Source organism: Lissotriton helveticus, chromosome 2_1 (assembly GCF_964261635.1).
Source record: "Lissotriton helveticus chromosome 2_1, aLisHel1.1, whole genome shotgun sequence".
Lineage (NCBI taxonomy): Eukaryota > Metazoa > Chordata > Amphibia > Caudata > Salamandridae > Lissotriton > Lissotriton helveticus.
In genome coordinates this window covers 202,849,111-202,867,300 of record NC_136059.1, presented here as the reverse complement: position 1 = coordinate 202,867,300, position 18,190 = coordinate 202,849,111, and the positions used below count along the sequence as shown (strand labels likewise).

The 18,190-nt window shown below is 45.7% G+C and overlaps 1 protein-coding gene across 2 annotated transcripts in view; it reads left to right on the top strand.

The window, feature by feature from the left end:
- Positions 1 to 18,190, top strand: part of TPGS2 (tubulin polyglutamylase complex subunit 2) — a 154,426-nt gene that overhangs the window by 64,722 nt on the left and 71,514 nt on the right. For both annotated transcript variants that reach the window (XM_078674728.1, XM_078674727.1), the window contains exon 3: positions 5,785 to 5,872. In XM_078674728.1, the coding sequence (XP_078530854.1) occupies positions 5,785 to 5,872 (88 nt within the window). The remainder of the gene's footprint in view (positions 1 to 5,784; positions 5,873 to 18,190) is intronic.

Sequence of the window (18,190 nt, the reverse complement as noted above, 5' to 3'; positions counted from 1 at the left end):
ACTTGACTTTAAGACTCCATAGACACACGTGCAGCCAATCTCCTAAATTCAGAGTAGAGCTGGAGACTATTTTCTCAAAGGCCTCCGTAAGGAATGTATGAGTTGTTTACTGCAACAAATGGGAAAGACATGTCCTCTCCTGTTGCAGGCAGCTCTCCTGAGTCATGTTAACTCGGGGGTCATCACCAGCTGCTGGTGATGATCCCCGAGTGAACATGACTGCAGGTTCTGGAGCTTCCCCTCAAATATTCCAAAGATATGACCCAATTCCCATTCCAGAGACATGCTCTAAGAAGAAACACGACCCAGCGGCCCCTTTCACCACAAACTATCATATTGTATCTTTTTCTCCCTTTTGCTGAGCTTTTCCAGGCTGTGGGCTGCACCCTAGTCTTGTCCGGGTTACCCTACCCAGCATCATAGGACATTACCAGCCCCTAAACCGAATCAGCGAACTATGCAATGTGACGTTTGTTTTACCCTCCAGATTCAAACGATTTCTGTAAGGACAAATCACAGGCAGTGTTGACCTGTACTGCCCAGTGGCTAGTCTTGATAGTTTCCTGCCCTGTTGTGGCCTCTCTTTGAAGTACCAGCTACTGTCTGTCTGTCTGTCTCGTCAAAGGAGGATACAATGTCTGAATGACAGAAATTCAGCCATGAATCTAAATGCCTCTTGTTAAGCATTGTAGCATGATTAAGGCAGACAATATTTAACATTTTCACAACCGATTAGGACACTCCAATATTCTCTTCATACTGGTTCTACATGCTGCAGATGTAGTTATGATAGTGCATTCCAATCAAAGGTTACCTCATTAGGATTAAATATATTAAGAATAGGCTCTGCTGTTTTGGTGCAGAAAACCTACTCTTTCTAAAAGCAAATGTTACTTTTCAAGGGGTAAATGGGAAATGTTTAGGCTTCACTGCTGCATTCCATATCTGCCTTTGTAGAACCACAAAGCACCTTTCCATATAGACAGCTGATTTACCACAGTGGCAGGTTTGGGCATACAATGTCAGTAAGAGGTAGAGACAAGAGATGCTTCTAAATTATGGGTAATTAGAATAGTATATATCAACAGAAAGGGGTGGCTGTTCCTAAAAGAGAGGGAGATTTTTTTAGGGGAAATAAACACATTTCGGGTTTCTTCCACATTAGGAAGTGTTGCCCTCACACACCTATATAGGTGTCTTGATTCATCATCGGGCTTTTGCTCCCTTTGGAGCCGTCCCTGCAATGCCCCATTGTAACCCTGAGAGGGCTCTTTGACGGAGATCTTTTTGTTTCAGCCGTGTTGTGTCCACGTGTGTGGGAAGAGTAGTCATAATATAGTGAAAAGTGAAAGTGGTCTAAAACTATCTAAAGGGAACCCTGGGATATATTTATTTAAGGGTCCCCTTGGCAGGATTAAAATCAATAATTTGTAGATTGTCACGACAAAGTTAGGAGTGTGAAAATTTAGTGTATGATATTTGAAACCTTAGGTTGACATTTTCACGCCTTGCTGGTCCAGGAGTGATCTGTGGTGTTTCTTCAGGACCGAATTCAGTTAGATACCCTATCCTTACTCAGGGCAGGCTATGTACATTTAGAACTGGGTTATATATAACAATCTGTAGTGGTGAAGCAAGAGGTCAATAGTACCTAAGAACTGTTCACCGTGTCATGTTCTCATAATCCAACCAGTCGCGGCCGGCATGACACGTGGGTGGGGGCCTTGGGGGGACACGCGGGGAGGTTTAATTAAAATAAAAACAGTTAACTTATCTTCGCCGACCCAGTCCCGCGTCTTTTCTGCTCCTCTCATGAAAAGGAAGCAGGCAGCCTCCCTCCCCTAAGCCAAACACAATACTGCAAAGGCAGTGTTGTGATTGGTCAGGATGCCAACCAGTCAGGTGTCTATTGAGAGGTCAATATATCTGTGACTTTGAAAAGGTTTAGATACCAAACTCTTATGTCTCTTATGTGGACTTTCCTTCCTAGGACTGATTTCAATCCATCCCAATCCTATTGTACTGTATGATATGTTCGGCTCTCACGCATATGTTTTTCCTGTTTACAATACCAATTGTTACTTGTCTTCTCGTCAAAGCTCTCTGATACCCTCGAGGGTCACGTTTGCGCTATACCAAACTTTATAAGTAAAATAAATATCCCATTGTTCCGTTTTTGAAAAAATACATGCTGTGACAGAAAAGAACAGTTTTTTTCTTCTCAAAATGACCCTCTTAGGTTTCTACATCAGATTACAACATATATATATGTGTGATGTTTTACTTTGTAAGGGGCTCATTAGGATGGTGGAGAGACTGCCACCGCCGGCCCGGCGGTGGTGGTCCCTCCGCCATCTGGTTCCCATTTTCCCCCCGCCACATTAGGATGGCGGGCGGAATTGTGCACAAAGAGCCACAAGCGTGGAGGGCACAAAGAGCAGCCGCCACCTTCCGCCACACGCAATCGTTGTGATTGCTTGGCAGAGCGGATCTGACGGGGATATGGTTGAGGTGCCTAGCAAGCATCGCCCGCCCGATCACAATGCGGCCATCAGCCAGCCTTTCCATGGCGGTTGAACCGCAATGGAAAGGCCGGCGGAGGCTGGCTTTGGGGGGCTCGTTAGGGGGCGGGCAGTTGTGCACTGGGTTGGTACCCATCAGTCAATCAATCAATCACTTGTAAAGCGTGCTACTCACCCGTGATGGTCTCAAGGGGCTGAGGGGCGTGGGGGGGGGAGCAGCTACTGATCGAACAGCCAGGTCTTGAGGAGTCTTCTGAAGGTCAGCAGGTCCTGGGTCTGTCGTAGGTGGGTGGGGAGGGTGTTCCATGTCTTGGCCGGCTAGGTGGAAGAATGATCTGTCGCCGGCTGTCCCTCTGCGGATGCTAGGGCATTGGAGCGGAACTGGCGGTTTGGGTGTAGAAGTCGAGTCGGTCGGTGAGGTATGCTGGTCCGCTGTTGTGGAGTAGCCAATATAACAAAGGGGACCCCTGAGAGGCGAATGTAGGTAGAGAACCAGGGGAAAGAAGACCAATATTAACACAAAATATCTCTACCTATATAGCTTCAATATATGCTATATGTCATATGTGCAATAGGACCCTCTGGTTGGACAATTAACACATCGATAAAGGCATTTTAAAGAGGTATACTCATTCTTTAATTGATTATTTTATTTTATTTTTTATGCAAAAACAAATTCTTTAGAAAATATACTGACGATACGTAAATATCAATACATTAAAATTACAAGTCCTAACTACAAAAATATTATCTAATCTCACAGATCAGATCCCATTACACAGCTATTCATTCAACAACACTCAATCAACTACAGACTCAGACCATATTCACACGGAACCAAAGATGCATGCAACACATATATACCAGAACAAGCTAAATATGCATTAGAGACCCTCACGATATCTAATTAATTTTCAAACGTAGTTTTCAAATACTGAAATTTATACACATTTATACACATTTTTGCATATTTTACCGCTATTACAGAAAAAACTCATTCATAGAACTCAGAGGAGGGGCCTCATTCAAGGCGCAGACGCGCGTTTCGGTGAACAAACCCTTCGTAAGGGTACCACCTTCTTCAGGGCGCATATGGAGTATATCAAAGAACTAGAGAAGCAATGGGACCTGTCCAGGTAAAAAGAAACTGTTCAAGGCTGCTTCTCACATGGGCGGAAAAAGAAAAAACAGAGGAAGAAAATAGGCACCGCTGGTTACCAAAATGCCAGGCCAGTCGTTAAAGCGGAGCGTAGATCCAAAAAGATTAGTGTGAAGAGTATCGGACCCCGTCGAAGTGTCAAATTTTGAGGAGCTTCTTTATACATGCAAGAAAAGCAGGCGCGGTTGCTGCCGCAATTCTAACTAGTATGACTCAGTGCGGGGGCGTCGCTAAAAGGCAGCCGATCAGCACGAAAGAAGTTTACCATGGCTGGCTCATAGGCATACTTCCGCTCAATGTAGTTAGTGGTAGTCGAATGGTCCAAACACACTTCGGTATTCTAAGTGAGCTCGTTTAGAAAGAAGAAGCACCATGGCTGATCAACATCAATAGGGCGTCCCTCCGACAGTAAAAAGAACGATTGTTACGGAGTGCCTTGTGAGCGTGGGTGAGGAGCTTCAAGGTGATCCTCTTGTTGACGGGAAGCCAGTGCAGGTCCCTCAGGTGGGCGGTGATGTGGCTGTGGCGGGGGATGTCGATGAGGCGTGCGGAGGCGTTCTGTATGCGTTGGAGTCTCTTCTGGAGTTTGGCTGTGGTTCCCGTGTAGAGGGCGTTGCCATAGTCCAGCTTGCTGGTGACGAGGGCCTGAGTGACCGTTCTTCTGGTTCCGGTGGGGAACCATCTGTAGATCTTGCGAAGCATGTGGAGGGTGTTGAAGCAGGAGGAAGAGACGGCGTTGACTTTTTGTTGCGTCATTTACAGAGAGGAGTCCAGGATGAACCCCAGGTTGCGTGCGTGGTCGGTGGGTGTCATTGCAGTTCCCAGCGAGGCCGGCCACCAGGAGTCGTCCCAGGCGGAGGGGGTGGAGCCGAGGATGAGGACCTCTACATTTCCATGCACAAGGTGGTAGGCACCGCGCGGTGCCTGCCACTTTGTGCAGGGAAATGCACAACATGGCCATTTAGCATTCTGGCGGGTGCAGCAGCCAATAGCACCCACCTTAGAGTTAAATTGCCAGATGCGACCGCCACGGTGGCGGTCACATCATGCTTAGGGGTGCGGGACCGCCGCATTACAGGCGGGCGATCCCGATCCCACTACGATGGCAGGCAGAATCAAGTCCGCCCGCTATTGTAATCAGCCCCATAGTTCTTGTCATTTCGATCTGAATGGTTTGGACCTTTTCCATTCTCAATTTTCTTAACTCTGTTGATTTGATATGTTATTGCACTTGTACCACAAGCATGCCTCGGAGGAGAGCATTGTTGTCTACACCAACCTACCTGGAATGCACCTGGCAATCGTCTTCAAAAAAGTATATTTTTGGAGGAGTTGATTTACTTTTGCCTTGTGAAGGTCCAGTCATAGCTTAAACAAAGACTGGCCACTCTCTTGCGTAGGTAATCAGCCCGATTAACTACAGTGAGAGAGATAGACATGATATTAGAATATAATGTACAGTGACCGTTTAGTTAAATGGATGGGATACCCATGGTTCTCTGGACCAACCACTAAGTAGCACTTGGCTAAAATAGACACTTGTTTTACAGTGTCATTAAAGTACAGATTGAAAACTCTAGCATTAAATAATTTACAGTGTCATAAAAAAGTTCAGATTGCAAACTCTAGCATTAAATAATTTTCAGTGTCATTAAAAAAGTACAGTTTGAAAACTCTAGCATTAAATAATTTACATTATCCTAAAAAAGTACAGATTGAAAACTAGCTTTAAATAACTGTGGCTGTGTGTGTGTGGTTGTATCGGTAACAATGGAAATGATTAGAGAGATAGTTCAGACAAGTGGGTCATCTGATACTAGAGACCGTTTCTGCCCATAGCCTTGCCCATCTGGTGGAGAAGTGACATCTGTGTATTAACGTTTCAGATCCTGATTGCCAAAATCAGTATCTGCTAAATTTTTCATGGGGTGATGCCGGTTCTGACTGTAAATTTCAGGATTGCACCAAAATTCCCCAGTAGCACGGGATTATAAAATTAGGAAAAACATGTTCTATTTTCATTTTTTGGCTAATGAAAATGCGTCAATTCATGGCTACTCAAAATATGTAAATGATGTTTTATTTTATTTTTTTTTATTGCAGAAAAACAACTGCTCGCTACCTGAAGATCTCAAGAATTTTTATCTTATGACTGATGGTTTCGAAATGACCTGGAGTGTAAAGTTTGATGGTAAAATATGATCGTCCATTTGTCGAATATTCATATTAACTGTTGTTGTTTATACATTTCAAGATATCAAATGTGCTTCTTTTTCAGTTCCATGTACTTATTTTAGTTATGTTTTTTTGTACTCGCCACAAATGCGTGTACTTTTCTAGTGTCTTCTGAAGCAAATACTGCCTCTTCTTTATTTCAGTGGCGGGCTGGAAAAGAGAGACTCACATAAAACCCCTTCCTCGGAGGAATCATTTTATTTATTTTTAATATAAGATTTTGACCTCCCGCTCACTTGTGGTGAAGCACTTTCAACGCCCTAGAGTTTACATAACCTAATTTTAAAAAGGATGCTGAGATCAGGAAGTAAGGCCTTCCTTATATGTTTTTGCAGGTCAAGATAGCTACTCTGAAAGCAAAATAATGAGACCACTCTGTGGTATAGATCTGCCCTTACTGAAGTCCTGGCAATGATTGCTAATGTCTTCCTGCCAGCAGTGAATCCAAACTTGATGGCCCATCACAGGCAATGTTGTTTCTTTTTTATGGGGCCAGCTGCAAATATGGTCCAAACCATTACTCCACCAAAAACTAAATTGGGATTATGTTACCATGTGGTAAGGATCAACTTCGGACAAAGGTAGAAACAGCATTTAGGTTGTCTTTATTTGATTGATTTATGAAGAGGACTAATTTTATTTTTGAATTGTCTGCACCAACAAACAGGAACCAGATAAGCTTCACTGAGAAGACTGGTGTCACTGACGTAAATTGTCACATTGTGCTTGTGAGCTCGGACGTCTATCTGTTCAATGCCACCAGTCGCATCCATTCCTTATTTAGGTATCGGGCAAGGTGCATTGATTACCTTCTCTTTTGCATTCTCTCTTTCCTAGAAAGAACAGGTTTTTGCATTCTCTTTTTTCCAATTGGCGAAACAAAAAAAAAAGAGCGTGCCTCCCTCTTCTCTGTGTACCCTTTACTGTGGATTTCCAGCAGTGTCTAGGATGCGTCAAGCAGTTCTTTGTTAGTTACTCATCTAAAAGGCCTCCTTTTTGGCAGTTGGGATCTTGCACCAAATGAAATCTTCTGTCTTCTCTGTTTAAGTTCCTCCTGGGTCACTAAGGGATTCTCTTGTTGATGAAAGGAATCCATAATGAAGCATTACGTGGAGCTCATATCATTATGGAAGCTGCTGCATCTTGGTACAATAGGTCTGTTATTAGGCATGATATATAATATTTTACTAATGTCTTTTATGGTCCTTTTCCAGCTGTTACAGGAAAGACATTCTATGGGTGCATGCATATATCAGTATCACTCATAGGGGAAGCCCTAAGCTGAAACACTTAAGAGTCCTGTGGTATGGGAAAACCTTTTCGAAACCAATCTCGTTTAACAGGTACTTCAGAGACATGCATCTTTCTTGAACTGCAATGGCCAGGACTATAGGAATTCCCCAGCTTGTTGTGTGTTTTTCCCTCAAATGTAGATATGTTCTTCCACAGAGTCACAAAATAATTTCTGATTTGGAAAACCTTGCTCCTGCTCTGTGTCTCTGCAACGCATATTTGGTATGGCAGTAAGGGTGGATAGGCCTCCTTCACTTCAATACTTAACCGACCAATGTTACTTATTTTCTTTGTTCATCTGTATTTTTAAGAACTGCTCAATCTCGAGGCACTGTTGCTTGTAAAGTGTATTACAGCAGAGTTAGTACCTCTCCTTCAGTTCTATTTTTGCCATCTGCACCTTCTCCTTTTTCTAGCATCACTGCTACCTCCACAGTGTCTTTTGATGAAGAGGAGCTGTTTAATACTCAGCTGTTCAGGCTACAAATGCAGTGTAGACAGTTATGTCACCAGTATTGTCACGCCCTTTATTTTATATGTCCTGGTAAAATGTTTCAAAAAATAAAAATATTCATGTGTCTACAACATGTGCATACCCTTGTTGGTTTCTGATACCTTACCTGATGACAAGGAGCCTCTACCTTAACCACACAAGTCTAAGGTGGACTTTAGCACAGCACATATTCTAAAACTGAACAGGAGCTGCTGAATCTAACCAGATAATTTATTTTAGTAACATAGCAGAGGCATTCAATTCACTTCTTTTTTAAAACCTGCTGCTTTTAAGTTTTTCAACATTAGTTCCTTCTGCAGCAGTGGAACCGTTTCTCACTATGGGATAATATTTAGTTTTACAGTTTGGCTACTAGGATGTAAAACAGTATTTGGCCTGCTGCCTTCCTCAAGTACATAAATGCAGCTTTGATTACGGAAACATAAAATTAAAAAAATTGAGAAAGCTTATAAAGATTTTTTCCCCTGAGGCTGCAGAAGGATAGATTGTAATCTCGATCGAAGAGTAGATCCGTTGCTGCTTCAAGCCAATACTACAGAAAAAAATCTAAGTCTGTCTTCTCATTAGGGATGAAAGAAGATCTCTTAAAGATCTTGAAACCTGCATCATCGTCATGAGGTAGTCTCATCCAGTCACCATCTCTAAACACTCATCACTGAGGATTATTGAGTGATCAACATTATCAATGATGGTTCTCTTCCAGGGGATCCTCATCAATAGTCATAAGCACTGAATACCACGTGCGGGACCCCAGAAATAATATAAAACTATATATGTAAATCACATATAAATAGCTCCACATATATGTATGCACATATATAATTTTTTCTCACACCAATGCAGCCCCAAAATAGAGGCTAAACAATGTAAATACTCATACATACACTGCAATTAGCAAGGAAACAAAAACACATTAGGTCAAATAGCCCTTGAACTTTGTGTTTTAATGAGCAAAAATCCTCATAAATCCTGAAAATTGCTAATAAATAGACATTGTTAGCCACTGGCTGCATTGAACAGCAATAGCATAGAAAATGAAACCATTTTCAACAAAAACTGGCACCGTGCCTTTAAGGCAGCCATGACCCCTGGCATCCCATCATGCCTCAGGGGTGACAGTTAGGTTAGTTGTTCTTTCCGTCTCCTTCAGTCAGGACCCTGGTTCAACAGCTCCCTTTCTTTTTGACTTTCTGCCAAAAAATACTTGAGATTTTCTACAATTTTTACTTTCACTCGACGTCTTTTGGACATAGAGTGTTAGTGCTGCCTTTTTTTATTCTTAAAAAAGGTATTTTTCAGTCAAGAATGCCTTCTCTTTTTGACAACTGCCCTTCCTGTGGGAAGAAGAAGGCCAAGACTGACACACATCCTGTGTGTATCCTCTGCCTCCCTGACACTCATTCTGCAAGTTCTTGTGAACACTGCAAGACTTGGCCGACACTATTTCCTTGGTGGACTCGCTGGCCTCCTGTGGGCTCTCACAAATCGTGGGAAGTCCTACCCACTCTGCCGGCCACACTCTGGATGGAATATTTACCAATGATTCTAGGTTGAAAGCAGACCTTCCCCTTCCTCTCTCCTGGTCAGATCATATGGCAGTTCCTATTGACTTTATATTTTTGCTACCCCTTGTACCTTTAAAGGACACGAATAACTGGGTCTCAAAAAAGAACTACAGAGGCTTGAACAACGAGTCCCTTGGCCCCCTTATCTCTAATCTCAAGTTCTCTTCCAATTCTGATATTCATGTTGCTGCCTCTGAACTTGCCACTACCATCTCAAAGGCTGTTAACATCTTAGCCCCGGCTAAGCCTTACTATTGCGCCAGGAAATGACCGTCGGCTCCCTGGTACTCAGACTGCTCAGGCAGGGGTGTAGAAGGCAAGAAAGGGTGTAAAAACTAATTGGGGGGCACTACCAACCAGAATATAAGATCCTTAAGTATTGCCCGGCGGTGTCGCCTCTTGAACCCACAAAGAAGTTAAACTATTGAAGAGGCAGGCGCTGGAGACTGGAAGGCAGGAAACAAGGTTTTTATTCTCTCCGGAGGAGAACACAACGAAACGGACAGAAGGTATCGTTCTGAGGTGCTCTAACTGCATCCCTGAGGCCTGGCCTCTTATACACAAGTTTATGACTTTATTGTAGATTACACATTCATGTTAAAGCTTTGATGTATGAAAAAGACATTCCCGGAACTCCCTTTGAGCCCGTTCCCACACACATTTACAGTTGAAGTCCCCACCCTAGTCACAACAGGTGATGAGTATCACGCAGCTGGATATTCCGCCGATTCACGGAATGTGGGGGTTTGATCGGATCTCATGGAGTGGGGGCCTTGATCAACCCGGGGATCCTTTGATGGGGGAAGCTTTCTATTGTACGGGGAGGGGCAAGGGATGGTATCGGCAGAGCTGGGTGTCGGCCTGGGAACGGGGAAGACAAAACGGGCACACGGGGAAAAAGGGGGTTTGCATCTAAGGGCCGGAGATCATGAAAGGGAAGCAGGGAGGTGTCGCGCTGGGAACAGGATGAGGGCCTGGGGCAGAGCAGCGCCGAAGAGGGGTTTATGGCTCAAGGCAGGTGCAAGCAGGGGGTGGTCAGCGTGCAGGCTTAGTGAAGGCGAAGGGCTATGTCAGGGGCCAGCGGCATGCAAAAGGGTTCGTTCTGATCGGGGCATCTTAAAAAAATGGCGGGCGCGCACGACAAAAGTGTGGCATCAGGGGAAGAGGCAAGATGGCGCAGATAATGTTCACCAAAACGTACTAATTTTCAACAGTCCTCCCTTTAACATATTCAAGACATCTTGCTGGTTCATTTTCTACTCGGTTCTATTGTGGTGGACATGAGAAAGAAAACGGTCGGAACCCTAGGTGAAAAGAGTTGTAAACAATACATTTTAACATTTCTAGTTTTTAGGAGGTGGACCTATTTGATAAACTTTGATCAATTTGTTTAGCAGGAAAGTCATAGGAATGCAATACAAAATATTTCATACTGGCAGGTGATTACATATATATCAGGTTCGGATTGGAGCATGATCAATACAGTGGCGGCTGGGAGAGAAATGAGGTCTAGCAGAAACGGCGATTGGGGATGTCAAATGTTCGAAGTTTAACGAGTTCTCATCATTCTTTGTTGCCTTTCGTTGGCGCTGTTGAGCACCGGCGGTGGAGCTACAAGTCCAGCTCTGTTCTAAGTTCTGCGTTGCAGGGCACGACCCTTTCCTCGCGTTTCTGGTCGGAAAGGTCCTTTTCGCCCTGTGTCCGTGATTGTCAGAAAGTTCAGATGGAAGAAGAGCGTACAAAACAGTCCATAGGGTAGGTCAGAGGAAAAGGGGGGATGGAGCAAGGCCAAATTAGGAACAAACTAGGGGAACGAGAGACTTCAAATAGGCGAGCGTGTGACCGAATTCAGAGAGCGGGGACTTGTCGACAGACACTGGACATCGAGCAGGGGCATCAGGTCGACCCTTTCTTCTCATGTTGTCGAAAACAGTGCCTCGTCCTGCAGCTCTTTTCTGTCGTGGTCTCGCCTTGGCTAATGTCGCAGGTGTTCCTTAGTCTGCAGTCAGGCCTCGTGCTCCCACATCCGGTCCTTCTCTCCTCCAACAGCAGTACCCTTAAACAAGTTTGAAAAGACAGTCTTTAGAGAATTTGCAGATGAAGATAATCAAAAAGTCCATTTCTCTCCCAGCTCCAGGCAAAGAATGAAAAATGCCCGTTATATTAGTGTTCACAACTGGCATATGAATGACCGGTGACGGGCCTGTTGGATTTACTATGACTTTCCTTTACAATTATTTATTACAGTCACGACAGTTCATCAGATAGTGACCCACCTTCGTGAGACGAACCTGGCAAAGATATGCCGTTCTCTAGAGTTTTACATTTACAAAGGGTACTGTGAGTCGTCAACATGGTACTACACAGGTATTTTGCTGAGGGACGAACATGGCTAAACATTTCCTTTCTATCGATGCATCCTGCTTTTCAGCTACTACGGGGTTCATTTTGATGATTTCTTTACCTTGGACTAGTCTGTTAACCTTGTAAAACATCATTCTGGATCCTACGTAACCTTTCACAGCCCGATTACTTAATTAGGAAGGACAGGGGTTTTATGGGAAACAACCAGGGACATAGGAAACTTGTGGTAAGGGCATAAATCGACCCATCTCTCACAACCGGAAATGAGGGGTAGTTTCATAATTCCAGTTTTTGGGCGGCTGATACAGGGGAGGTAACAGGGGTGATCATTTTTCCGGTTTGGGTATTGCGACAATTCGGGGAGGGGAGGGTCGCGTATTCTGGGGTCCTTGTTTTATACCATAGGAGCCGTTGACATGTAGTTCCCTTATTTCGGGCCAGATTAGGGAACCTCTGTCGCCTTACCTGTCCTTTCCCTTACGGTCCAACCTCGGTTCATTGACTTCTAGCGGAAAAGGAGAGGTAATGACACGGTCTCAGGGTGATTGTATTAAAGGCAAGTTTTTGTGCAAATACTGACGGTATTTGAAGCCAATTAGGTGGTGTGCTAGGGGTGGCAGTCTGCCAATTTCGGGGCTAATCACTCGGAAGAGTGGGAGTGCAAAAATAGAGGGAGAGAGAGAGAGAGAGAGAGAGAGAGAGAGAGAGAGCGCAACGGCAGGCTAAATAGTACACGTGCAACAGAGAGGGTGGCAGTGTATTCAAGAAAGGCTATTTAGTGCATTACGCAGTAAAGGGCATTCACGGGTCTGCGTTAGAATCTTGTAATCATGCAGTTTGAGCATTAGACAGGGTAGAGGGGACGTGCTTTGAAAAAAAGGAAAGAAGAAAGGAGGTACCATGTTGTCGCACTTCTCGCATTCTCGGTCCTTCGACCAGTTGGGTCGACGCCTCAGTCACACACACACATTCCCTCATAGTTTCGCATCATACGTGACATGGGTTCATTCGTCCGGTCTGGTTTAAGGGTGATCACTTTTTATCAGGTTGTGCTAATTTTCCGGGTTTGTTCGATACGTGAGTAGTTTGCAGGCGTGCTTAGACACCACCTTGCGGCGCTAGTCCGCTTCGTGTATTAGACATGGCAAGGCTTCAGATCTTCGCCACACCTCGGCTGTAATCTCTGATGTAACCTGCAGAGGGAGGAAAAAAAAAGGGGTGGGGGAGACAGCATTCGCGCATATTCAAATACATGGATTCATAAGTCCTTTACTTACCTCATACTCGTCTTTCCTCCTCGGGGCAGGGTCCCCGGGGATATGGTTTCTGGAGTCGGGGGGGGTAGTGTGTCCATATAGGTCGTGGGCGGGGAAACGTAAAAAGGAAACCAGAGGTGCTTAGTGCGAGGTATCTAGTCAAAGGATGTATCTCACTATCGGGATCCTTAAACCTCTTTCAACGCTGTGGCGTTCTAAGGTTCTTCGGTTCTTGGGTCAGCTCCGTTCCCTGATACTTTGGAACGTTGTACTTTATCACATTTACATTATTTCATTTCACCCTCCTTTTACATTCCCTCCTTTACACCGTTCGTTTTACCCATCCTTGGAAGTCAAGGTCTTCCTCTACGCGAGAGTTCATGAGTCAGTCGCGTACTTTGAAGGCGGGGTGTCGTGTTGTCGATCCGATCCGTCCTCCAGGGCTGGGCAACCATCTTCTTTTAACCTTAAAGAGAGAGCAGAGTAGGGTGCACAGAAAAGAACTTTCCCACCGATCCCACATTCTTAAAATAAAGCATGCAATACCCGTCCATAGTTTCAAAAACTTTATTTTGCAAAATCATTTCAGCATGTGGATTATGAGGGTGCGGTCGTATTTGGCCGGTCGTGGCAATGGCTAAAGTGCGTACAGTGGGGGGTGTCGTTTGCAGCAATAAAAACATCGGAAAGTTTTACTCATTCATTTGTAAGAAACTAAACGTCTATTAATTGGCTGGGGGTTCGGGGGCATTTATTTTCGTAATTTAGAAGCATAATCATAATAGTTGTAATCAGATTTCCTATATGCATACCGTACGTGTGCGTCGTAAATGAGGTTTACATCAGTTATAAAAATATAATACATTGTACATTTATAATCAACATTTGTAACGGGGATCTTTTCATACTGTTCGTCGAGTGAGTTCTCCTTGTCTTTTCTAGTCAAGTGTACAAAGGATCATATAAAATCTCAGAACATCAAGTTTTATATTAGTGCGAAGGAACACCACGAGGTGTTCGTAAGTTCCGATTGATACCAGCGCCATTTTGGGCGGGGCCGGCTCAGTCCGGAAGCAGCATCAGGGGGAAATGTTTCCCATTACTGGCAGTTTGGACCAGAGTCCTTTTCGGCAGTTCTAGAATTCATGCTAACAGAAGGAGTGGCAATGTCATGTTTGTTTCGTTGGCGATCAAGGCAGCCGTCCCTTACCGGAAGCCTGCAAAGGCCGAAGGTTCCGCCGGGGACCTTTGTAGAATCTTCAAGGCTGCGGAGATGCTGTCGGAGATGGGGGCTCGTGCTCCAGGGGGCAAATGTTCGAGTTATATTGCTGGTCAAAGTTACTCTAGTGGCCGGGGCCCGCCTTCCAGCGGACCCAGACGCCATTTTGAGGCCCTACAGGGGCCACTCTCGTCGAGTTTGCAAGAGTGGGAGAGATCCTTCGGAGTGAAAGGAAGAGGGCTCTGTTGTGTGAAAGCGGGTCGTTCAGCTGGGGTGCAGCTGTGATGCCCCCACCTGGGGGGCGAGGGAGACTGGTTCGCATCGTCTCCTTCTCCCGGTGCACTCCATGCCGCTCCTTTTCATCGCCCCGCATGAAGGTTTCTCCACATCCGGTGTTCCCCAAGTCCTGTGCTCGGTGCTGTGGGAGTATGGCCACCATTGCACGTTCGGTGCTGCGCAAGTACTGGGGTGCCACCATGGTGTGTTCGGTGCTGTGGAAGTATTGGCACCATCGCCTGACTGGGGGTGTTCGGCGTCGGGCCGGGGGCTGGGAAACCTCCTATCGGTGGAGGTGGGAGAGGCTCGTCCGCGTCGCCTCTCCCTCCCAGCCCAACTTGGACAAATTGTTGTGGAGGTACGTGCAGGACATCCCGCCGTCCAGGGCTGCTGCGGCTGTGACGGAAGAGAAAAGGAAGAGGTGCCTCGTTCTTCTCTGGACATGTGGCGGGACTACTTAAGTCTATCCAGGCCCGTTGCGGCTGGCCGAGGAGACATGTGGCGGAACTACCTACAACTGCCCAGGCTGCTGGCTCCTGCCTCTCCTCCGGCTCCCCCATACATTAAGATTTCCTGATCAAGAGTTGGCGGCCGGGCCCGCCTTATATGGGTTGCCGTTGGTTGGGCGTAGCCGTAACCCTGCCCTACTTTGGAAGGTTCCAGAATGGGGGGGGGGGGGCGAATGTTCTGTTTGACTTTCATTTTCTACAGTTTACCGTTATTATTCCTTGTTTGTTGTGTTAAATTAAAAAGTTCAAGTTCATTAATGGTCTACGAATTTTGTTTTACCATTTCTTTCTTTCCAGGTTGCTTTTATGCTAAGTTTCTGCTAACAGAGGTTGAGTAACACGGAAACACGTGTAGAGGGATGACGCAGATTTGTACATTACATACACACAAACTCAGACGGGGGACAGTACAAGTACGACATACAAAGACCCAAGACGAATATAAAACAGTTATTGGTCATAATTATCTCTTTCCGTCTGTGAATTTGAAACGAGGTTGGGTTCCCGTCTTGACGTTGCCCGACCTAGGAGAACTTGAGCATGCCGCTGAAATTGTCCTGGCGAAATCTGTGCCATCGGGCATAATCAAACGTGGTGGTTCTGTCTGGTCTGTCTATGTAAGTCGGGTTCTTCTTTGTCTCGCGCTTTTTCTTGTACTGCCGGTCTGTCGTTCCTGTCGGCCCTTTGCCTTTACTCACGCTCAGTAGAGTCGGGCATTGGGCTTTCCAGTGTCCGACATACCTACAAAAAGCGCATTGGTCTGGCCCTAAGTCTGGTCGTCTTTTGCATAGTGTCGGGGGATAAGTTGTGGGTAGCGGTGTCCTGGGGTTGTCCTGTCGGTATATTTCTCTACTTGGTTTGTCCTCGTCTTTTCTCTGTCGTTGCATAGCCTCTCTGCGCCACATACCGAGACTGTCGAGCATAATTGGCGTTGTCTTATTATTTCGAAGGGCTATTTCTAACGTTTCTATTTTATCAAGGTCAAAGGATCCTGCCAGTGGCCACTGTTTGTCTTGGCTCTCTTCGGTATACCTGTGCCACAATTTATTATAGGCTATGGTGACTAACCCATAGTTTATGAACATGTCCTTATTAGGGGTGCCTTCTAGTGGAGCTATGTGGTCCACCTCTAATACACGGTCCGGACTAAACAGGCTATTAATCAGTGGGGAGAAGACAGACATGACGGCTCGTAACGAGGGACTAAAAAGTCAGCACTGCCTATCTTATCACTAGGTGCAAAGACTGTACAGAATATTTCTATTCAACGTTGTTTGCAGGCAGTGAATACCTCATGGATCAAAAATAACAAAAAGACCAATAAATAACAATGGGGAGAATGAGTAGGTCCGCAAAGATCTGCGTTACCTACCCTTTTCACTATCTGCAAAAAGGGTGGTCTCTTCCCTGTTTGCAGACAAGGAATCTCCAGGAAACAATAGTTTTGCGAACAACAGTTCAGTTTCAAGTAATTATTGAGTGGGGGAGAAAAAATAAGCACGGCTGCTGCCCTACCTATCCTCCACTGCTTGCAAAGAGAGAGCCCGTTGTTTCTCCGTTTGTAGACAGTGAATCTCCAAATAAATAAAGAGCAATACTAGTATTTTTTAAACAATCAAGCAATCAAGCAATTATTTCGCAACTTGTCGTGATTACACGACCTTACCCGGACCATGTGGACAGTTTCTTGTCTTCCGAATCCAGCGCCCGATCGTCCTCTTTTTCTCGTATTTCTCACGGCACTCCTGATGGTCCCCAGTCAGGACCGTAGATCACTCGAGAGAGGTCTGTTCGGAACTAGTGAAGTTCGGATGATCGGCTGCCAGACGAGGGTCTATTGGGCAAGAGCTCTCCCGATCGTTGCAGTCGTTCACTCTGTCGTCGGGACCTCTCCCACTGGATCCACGAGTCGCTGATGGGCCCCACGCTTGGGACGCCAATTGTAAAAACTAATTGGGGGGCACTACCAACCAGAATATAAGATCCTTAAGTATTGCCCGGCGGTGTCGCCTCTTGAACCCACAAAGAAGTTAAACTATTGAAGAGGCAGGCGCTGGAGACTGGAAGGCAGGAAACAAGGTTTTTATTCTCTCCGGAGGAGAACACAACGAAACGGACAGAAGGTATCGTTCTGAGGTGCTCTAACTGCATCCCTGAGGCCTGGCCTCTTATACACAAGTTTATGACTTTATTGTAGATTACACATTCATGTTAAAGCTTTGATGTATGAAAAAGACATTCCCGGAACTCCCTTTGAGCCCGTTCCCACACACATTTACAGTTGAAGTCCCCACCCTAGTCACAACAGGTGATGAGTATCACGCAGCTGGATATTCCGCCGATTCACGGAATGTGGGGGTTTGATCGGATCTCATGGAGTGGGGGCCTTGATCAACCCGGGGATCCTTTGATGGGGGAAGCTTTCTATTGTACGGGGAGGGGCAAGGGATGGTATCGGCAGAGCTGGGTGTCGGCCTGGGAACGGGGAAGACAAAACGGGCACACGGGGAAAAAGGGGGTTTGCATCTAAGGGCCGGAGATCATGAAAGGGAAGCAGGGAGGTGTCGCGCTGGGAACAGGATGAGGGCCTGGGGCAGAGCAGCGCCGAAGAGGGGTTTATGGCTCAAGGCAGGTGCAAGCAGGGGGTGGTCAGCGTGCAGGCTTAGTGAAGGCGAAGGGCTATGTCAGGGGCCAGCGGCATGCAAAAGGGTTCGTTCTGATCGGGGCATCTTAAAAAAATGGCGGGCGCGCACGACAAAAGTGTGGCATCAGGGGAAGAGGCAAGATGGCGCAGATAATGTTCACCAAAACGTACTAATTTTCAACAAGGGTCTGGAGGACCCATCGCGACCCCGACCAAAGGACCAAACACAAAGGCCTTATTAAAGAATATAAGACCGCAGTCCTGGCTGAAAAACAGTCATATTTTACTAAGCTTACTACCTCTCTCAGCTCCCCCAGAGAATTATTCAAAACTGTAGAACCTTTATCCTCTGCTCAGTACCCTGATCCCATTGTTGCATCTCAAGAGCTCTGCGATCAGATCTCCACATTTTTTCACGCCAAAATAGTGGACATCTATACTACCTTAGAAGCCCTCAATCATATCCCCGTTCTATCCCCCAGGCAGGAGCCGACTTCTGTTCCTCATGGACATCTATCCAATTTTCCTCTCCTTACATTCGAAGCTCTCAATAAGCTCCATGACAACCTCAAATCAGGATCCCCCCTGGACCCCTGCCCTTTAAAAACTCTAAAGAATTGCAGAGAGGTCTTGC